Source organism: Eumetopias jubatus, unplaced genomic scaffold (assembly GCF_037043125.1).
Source record: "Eumetopias jubatus isolate StellerSeaLion01/CBP00866 unplaced genomic scaffold, mEumJub1_p1.0 scaffold_74, whole genome shotgun sequence".
Lineage (NCBI taxonomy): Eukaryota > Metazoa > Chordata > Mammalia > Carnivora > Otariidae > Eumetopias > Eumetopias jubatus.
Window position 1 is genome coordinate 236,863 of NW_028274880.1, and position 8,343 is coordinate 245,205.

Genomic DNA, 8,343 nt, shown 5'->3' on the forward strand with positions numbered 1-8,343 from the left:
TTGACTACTCCTGTTGCTGTCAGCCCTGTTAACACCACTGAGGACAGAATCAGCCCCAAGTCTCCAGCCCCCACCCCACCCCCACCAGGTCTCATTGAGGGGACAGTCCTGGAGGCTCAGCATGGGCCCTGCCTGTCACAGCAGCTCACTGCCTCATGGGCTTCCACAGCAGAACGCAGAGATCTCACTGCTGTTTCTCACGGCCTAGAGAATGGTAGGAAAGATCTATATCTTCTTTCCCTATCCGTCTTATGTCCTAATGCAGTTATTCCAGGACCTGGAGTAAAGATCCCTTCAAATACAAAACGTGGTAAGACTCGACTTCCTTGGAAACAGATCTCCACTTCCTTGGAAATTGATCTTCAATGTACTGAAGAGAGAAAGAGACGCTTACACCAGACGCGTCAGCGGGAAATGACCCAGAGACACCCTGTTAGGTAAGGACACACATCATCCAGATCTGAGGGCCAAGAGGGGCATTCAAAAGCCTCCAGAATAAACTGCAGTGCATGCACAAATGTTCCTTCTCATTAAGGGACATGCACACTTCCTTGGTCTCAAAATCTAAGTCACGACAACATTAATTAAGTTACATCTACAAGTTACAAAATGATGGCATAATATTTATTATACATTACATATTGTATATACTTATGTTTATATATGATTGCTTTACATTTTAAGCATATGTACATTTCTACTTTTACTTTTAATATTTTAAACTTCAAAATTTTTCTTTAAACATTCTAGGCTTCTGTTTTTTGTCAGTTTGGCATTACACATCATCCACTTGGGAGACAACAGTAAGAAGCATTTTATTTATACTCCCTTTTTATTGTATATTTATTGTTTAGTCATCATCAGTCTCATACTTTCAATGTTTTCAAAAGGTTATCAAGGAGAGAAACATAAGGGTAACAGAGAAGAAATCAACAATGCTACAGCACAGAAGCTCCAGCAGAAAACACTCAACTGGATGCTGAATAATTTTGGAGAGGGGAATGGAAGCACGGATGGCTGGCGGCCCCAGGATTCAAGTCCCTACCTCAGGGCTTTCCAAGGTGGTAAGTCGCCTTGTCCCCCGAAAAGCTTTGTGGTCATCTCCGTCACTGGCCTCCCAGTTTAGGATCGGAGAACAACTTGGAATACATTAAGGATAAAATGAAAGCCCCAACAGAGCTCATTTTATCATCTTCACATGATGATATACTATAAAGTGAAAAGTATGTCCGAGTGAGGTGCTCCTCTGCTGTGAAAACAAGTTGTGCCCTTTCATTGGTATGAGGTTGCATTTGCTCAGGTCTAGAGGAGTGTGATTTAAAGATATTCAAGCAACTATTGCACCCGAAGTGAAAAGCGGACCCTTGATTGGCTTATTGCAGACTCTCAGGCTCCAGACCCCACGTCTCTGGCTTGGGGGGGGGGGTGGTGGTGTCATGTTCCTCTGGCAGGGACAAGGGGTTGGGAGGGTTTTCTGTAGTCCTCAAAACCTGTGGGTGGTCCCTGCCCTGAAGGCCTGGTTTTAATCACTGTCCAGGAAAGTCACAGCCTGACTTTAACATATGAATGGAAGGAAGAGAGAAAATCTGACTTGCAGGGTCCTTGAGCCAGATCCTGACCCTCCAGGACCCCTGGCAGTTTGTTTTGAATCCTTAAATTAACAAGTAGGGTTTACCTGAGCAAACACACATGGGCAGGGAGGTAAACTTTAGGGCCTCTCCGGGGAGGCTCATGTGGCCCTCTCGGGGGGAGTCTCCCGCGAAGGGCCAGGAGGCAGCCGGCGCCAACACCCAGAGGTCCCCCCAACAGGCGCGCCCCCGCCGCTGCGCTGCTGCAGGAATGGCGGCACCTGCGTCCTGGGCAGCTTCTGCGTATGCCCCGCCCACTTCACCGGCCGTTATTGCGAGCACGACCAGAGGCAGAGGTGCGCGCCTGCGGGAGCGGGCTGAGAGTTGGCCGGGGGGAGAAGGGGCGCTTGACCTTGTGGAGGGGAGCGGGCGCGGCGGGGGGCGCCGGGGTAGAGGTTGGGGGAGGAGAGTGGATGGGCGCAGGCGCTGAGCACGCGCGGGGCGGGGCGGGGCGTGGAGGGGAGCGGACACGAAGGGCGGGGGGCCGGGCGGGGCGATCCCGCCGATGGTGCCTCTCTGTCCGCTCAGGGAATGCGGCGCCCTGATGCACGGAGCCTGGACCCTCCACCGCTGCCGCCTTTGCAGGTGTGTGTTCGCAGCTCTGCACTGTCTCCCCCAGCAGACGCCCGGCAGCTGCGGTAAGAGGATCGCGTCCTGAGCACACAGTCCCCGCACGCCGGGCATTGCTCCTTGGTACCTTCCAATCCGCAGAGATGTAGCTATGCCAGGCGACACAGAAATGAGAAGCTGGGTTGATTGATCACTTAGGAAAGTCACACTGGTTGTGAATCACATAGCATGTTATCATTATTATTTAGAGTGATTCCTAAGTTTACTCTGCCCCGATTGCTGGGTTTAAATGTGTTTTCCAAACAGTGGCCTTTGAGTGAGCAGACTTTGGGGAGCACAGCAGCTGGTAAGCAGAGCCAGCCTGGCAGAGAGGTTGCCCACTCAATCTCCAGTGACACCACGCCAACACCGTCTCCTTAACTTTGAAATGAGGAGGGCACTGGAGCAGGACAGGGACAGGCGTGGATGGCCAGGCGCCGCCCTTTAGAGCCAACCAGGCAGTGCTCCCAGAGAAGGAAGGCACCTTGTAACCACCCTCAGACCTGCCAGGCATAGGAAAAGCCAGGAGGGTGTGGAGAACACATGGGGTGAACACTCATTTGTGAGAATTCTGAGCAGGGAGCAAACTCAAGGCACATGTTTCCCTTGTTAAACTCAGGAACATGAATTTCCTGGGTCAGAAAACAGACTTAGGAAAAGGAAGCACAGTCTTTCCATCCCACATCCTGCACCCTTTCCCCTCTTCAGCATGCTCTGCCTGGACTCCAGTGAGAAGCACAGTGAATGAAGGCACATCCCTTCAGCCTCTTCATCAGCCCTGGGGGCCTTGGCTGTGCAGTGAGCAGTCAAAGCTCCCAGACCCCCTTTTCTGTTCCTCCGTCCACCTTCTTCGACCCTGGCCAAATCCCACAGTTGAAGGGGATGTACTTCCTGATATCACAGCCCTTCAACAGCACCCCCCACCCCTTTGTCCACTGTCAGGACTGCAGGGGAGGGGCACCACTACTGGGGGTGGACCCTCCAATCCAGCCTCCTGCCCCTGCCTTCCTGGTGGGCCCAGTAGTGGAGGAGCGCACTTAATGACTGCTCAGCTTCCAGCCCACCTTCCTGCCCCTCCCTCCCTGTGCTGCAACCTTGGGGAGGATGAGCTGTCAAGAGATGCTAAATGAAGGTACAGCCCATCAACCCCCCCTTCCTGCCCCTCCCTTCTCATGCAGCTGTGCGTGGTGTGGCCAGTGCCAGTAGGGAGAGAGAGATGATAGTACAGCATTGCACGATGTTGCGGGTTGTCCTCCCTGTCTCCTGCCCACCGGGTTTCCCAAAGCACCCTGCTCCTTCTGTTTGCCGGGCTTATGCCCCTGATTCACTGGCTGCTCCTTTTGTGGCTCAGAAAAAGAAGGACACAAGTTAGGGAACAGGCATCGGGATGGCAAGTGGCACCTGTGTGGTCCTACAGGTGAAGTCATTTCCTACATGCCCTTGGCGCTCCCAGCAGGAATGTGGGGCCGGGGCTAGCTGTGGGCATTTGCAGTCTCCTGTGCAAGGCCAGCTTGGGTTCAGAAGCAACAGGGCAGGGACCAGATTCCAGACCCTCTGCTTACTGTTTTCTATCCTTGGAGACCTCCAAGGCTGGGACTGCTGTCTGCCAAGGACTGGGACAGTGGCTCCTCCATGTGACTTCTGCTCATCACAGCTAAACAAAATAGTCATGTTTCACAGTAATTTGTCAGGTGCCGAGAGGACAGGAGCACTTTTGTACTGTTGGACCTTCCTTCCTCAGGGCGGATGACCCTGCTGGCTTGCTGACGGAGGTTATGATGACAGGAGGGATGGTGATGAGAATGATGATGGCTCTCAGTATAGTTCAGGCCCTGTCTCCACCTTATCCCGTTTGATTCTCTTAAGCCCATGAAATAGGTATTATCGTACTTTTTATATTTGAGGAAACCGAGGCTTAGAGGAGTTAACGCCTACCGCTAATAAACAGGATCTGATGTTTCTTTAAGAGATAATCACAAAAGGCTAATTGTCAAATTGAGAAATAATACATTTTATAACATTTAATTATTTAAAAATACTGCCAAGGAACATACCATAGCATATTGATATAATTAATATTATTCTATGAATAGTAAGAATATTACTCTGAATAAAATGGCTACCATTTATGCTCTACATGAGGACATCCCTGAAGTACATCAAACACTTTTTTTAATTGCGATATAATCTACATATAACAGCATATTAGTTTCAGGTGTATAACATAATGACTCGGCATTTCTGTACGTTGTGAAATGATCACCACACTAAGTCTAGTTAATATCCATCACCTTCCATAGTTATGGTTTTCTTTCTCGTGATGAGAACTTTTAAGATCTACAATCTTACTAACTTTCAAATATAGATTTATTAACTTTAGTCAACATGCTGTACATTACATCCCCATGAGTTATTTATTTTGAAACTGGAAATTTGTACCTTTTGATCTTGGATCTTCACCCACTTTGCCCACCTACCAACCCTCACCTTCGGCAGTCACCAAACTTCTTGTATCTGTGAGTTGTGTTGTTTTTACTTAAGATTCCAGATGTGAAGCTTATGGTATTTGTCTTTCTCTGTTCCATCTATTTAATTTAGCAGAACGCCCTCAAGGTCCATCCGTGTTGTCACAAATGGCAAGATTTCCTTCTTTTATGTGGCTGACAAATATTCCATTGTGTGTGTTTGTGTTATCTATCATATATTTTCTTTTATCCACACTTATGTCACATTCATTTTATTTATATCATATATGTTCTTTGTCCATTCATCCATCAGTGTTCACTTAGGTTGCTTCCATGTTTTGGCTATTGTAAAAAATATGCAGTGAACACAAAGGTGCATATATATTTTTGAGTTAGTATGTTTATTTCCTTTGGATAAATGCCCAGAGAGGGAATTGCTGGATCATGCGGAGTTCTATTAATAATTTTTTGAAAACCCCCGTACCTGTTTCCAGAGTGGCTGCACCAGTTTACATTCCCACCAACGGTGCATAAGGTTCAGAATGTGAATCTCAACTACTGTGCCATTTCTGTACTCTTCCTATAGGAATAATTATCAATACAAACTAAAGATATTTTTGATAGTGTTATTTTGAATATTGAAAATAGGGCCATATTCTAAATCTATAGGTGTTGTAAATCCTTTAACGGGGTGTTATGAGGATTTTGAAGAACATATGGAAGATAGAATGGAAAATTATGTTCATAATATAAGGAAAAGAGGTGAATCAAGGATACCTGTGAATGGGTGAGTCGCCAGTAGATAACATCATACTACAAAATCATGACCCACCAGCACCTCCAGGGACCTGAAGGCCATGGGACCTCCTAAGGTCCTTCTTGACCTGATGCTCTGTGGGTCCAAGAATGACAGGCTTTCTCAATGCCAAATAGAATGTCTTTTCAAGGGCATGGTTTTCCATTCTGATTCAGAAGAACGCTATTAGTTTCTCAACCTGCCCTCTACCCTCTCACAGAGATGTTGAAGGATAAACTGAATGCCAAATAATCTTGTTTGTTGCTGTGAGCTATTTTGTCATTTTCCTGTTACATGTTGTAAATGGTGTTTTGTGAATAATATTCTCAATAAATATTGAACGGATTGTCTTTGACCAGTTAGTTCCAAATACAGCTCCAAAGAAGAAACACCATATAAGCCCTTACCTATTATTAGATTGCTTTCAAAAGAAACCATTTTGAGTATTCTAAACGATATGCTTGAGGCAGGCAACTCTCATTACCTCTACTATTTTCTTCATTTACATTTGTTAATTTTGCATTTAAAGAGACAGTGTAGGATAATAGAAAAAGCATTGGAAAAATCCCTCCAAAATACTTGTTCAAATCCCCCAAAATACTTGTTATAATCCTTATGATTTTGATGAAAGGTTGAATAACTTGCTTGTGTTTCAGTCTCTTCAACTGCAAAATTAGAGCTGAATATTTACCCCATTGATTTGTTAAGATGAAAAGGACTTCACCTGTTATATATGATGCACAAAATAATTATTATTTTATTCTCATCCCCATTAGCAGTGTTCAAGTCAATATAGTGAGGTTTCAAAAATTATTTCATAATCTAACATTATATGCAAGTTTCCTGAAATGTGTTTTATAGTTTGTGAACAATATCCACTAATTGAGGGGCATTAAGTTAATTATGGTTAAAAAAAAAAAAACAACAAACAAAAAACAGGCTTCCAGCAGACAGGAAGCTTAGTGTTGAGCCAGGCCAAAAACTCATTATACCATGGGGTGGTTAGCCCCCCAAAATTAAGTACTTCATTAGCTTCAAGAACCAGTTTAGTGTTCCAAAATTTAGAGTCTAAGTACTGACAGGGTGAAGTAGCAAACTCAAGTGCCTTCAGAGGTAAACAGGGAATGTGAATGTCAGGTTGGGGTCAGCTCAAGCCTCACCTCATGCTTCCAACTCAGTTTTAAAAACGGTATGTCTGACACCAACCAACCCAAACAAGGAAACAACCATCATAGGGCCAGAACCAGCCTATTCGGCCTATGGGAGAGGTGGCCCTCCAGGGTCATGGCCCCAGCCAGCAACAACATGCTGTGTGGGAGAGAGAGAGACCCTTTGTCCTGCCCTCCAGGGACAGTCTCCCACGCTAGGTGCCATTGCAATGGGTAAGATTCTCTGGGTGTCATGGCAGGAGAGGAAGGCGTCTGGCTCCCAGAGGTATCTGCAAATTGGAGAGTTTTAGGAATGCTGGTTCTGGACCCCACGTTGAAATATGGCGTTCTCCTCATTCAGGGTGGTCTTCATCCTTTTATCTGTTTTAATTTCCCACTCCCCTCCAGTAAAAATACTTGAGTATGTTCCGCATTCAGTGGTGTGAGACAGTGGTCATGCAGAGCAGGTGCAGACTTAATTTTACTTACATCTTCTTTCTCACATTTGCACAGGACTAATACACACGATAAAAATCTGTGCTGTGTTTGACCAAGTCTAAAAAAGGCCTTTTGATAAGGATGTGATACAAATCCTAGGTCACAGTAAGTCATCCCCTGGAGGCAGAGTTTCCTTTTTGGTAGGAGGTGAGTTAATGGCCATAGAACAATTGATTCAGTAGATTCTAAGAAGTACAGTAAATATTGTAAGGCTTAGTTTTACATTTTCTATAAATGTATAGTGGAAGTTCTAATATTGTCTCTCTGAGCTCAGTGGGTGACCATGGGCCTCCCGAGAGGGACACCATATGGCACTCACAGTCCCAATTTGTGGACCCCCGCGGGCAAGGCTGACTTGGTCTAACCAAAGCTGACTAAAGCAGGATCCTGTGAGTTTCTATCCAAGAAATGACTGCCAGCAGGGCCTTAATCCTTTCCTGTGGGCAGCCTGTTTCCTTCCACCACGGAGAGTCAACACTGAAGCTCAGTATGGGCTGACCCCTTTCTCACCTGGATTATTTTTTCAGACCTGGAAGATTTTGTCGCCGCACGCTCCAGTGGACTGAGTGCACAACGCATGCTGAGTGTTCTCTTCCTTCTTCCGTGCTTGTTCTTCCAAAGCCTCCTCAGGGAAGAGGGAGACTGCTGACCAGACCCTAGAGGACCGAACCCCCAGTTCCACATCGGCAGAGCCTTGGCATCCCCGCGCAGCCTGAGCTAGCATGGTCCTCTCTGGGAAAGCCGGGACTTGGGCAGCCTCTCATTTTCTGCGTTGTAGGGAATAGGTTTGTCTCATCTCCTATCAACTGACGCATTCGATGAATATTTTCATTGTTTAATAAATATTTCCGTGGAAGACTGTCTCGCTTCCCTAAGCCTTATTTGAAGGTCTGTGACTTAGACACCATGAGTAAACACTTGTGCTGGGGCCTATTCAACCCTAAATTCTCTGATGATTTCAGAGTAAACTGAGCACATGGCCCCTCGCAGATGACAACTCTTCCTCGAGCACCCCTTCATCCCCTCCACACACATAGATGCACCATGGCTGTGGCAACACGTCATGTCGCGCATTTGGGCACTGTTTGTCTCCCGCATCACTCTCTGAGTCCTCGGGAGGTAAACACGGGCCCACATGGGCTGTGCTCCGGGTCAAGCAGAGCTGCAGCTTCAGAAAAGCTTCATGGATAAGGAAGGCA

General features: G+C 46.5%; 1 protein-coding gene across 1 annotated transcript; it reads left to right on the forward strand.

Moving 5' to 3' along the window:
- Window positions 1-414: 414 nt before the first annotated feature.
- On the forward strand, window positions 415-7,793 carry LOC148161761 (cryptic protein-like). Its single transcript, XM_088020576.1, has 6 exons — window positions 415-437; window positions 751-803; window positions 891-1,064; window positions 1,810-1,924; window positions 2,157-2,266; window positions 7,672-7,793. The coding sequence occupies exons 1-6, from the start codon at window positions 415-417 to the stop codon at window positions 7,791-7,793; spliced, it is 597 nt and encodes a 198-aa protein (XP_087876702.1).
- The last annotated feature ends 550 nt before the right edge of the window (window positions 7,794-8,343 follow it).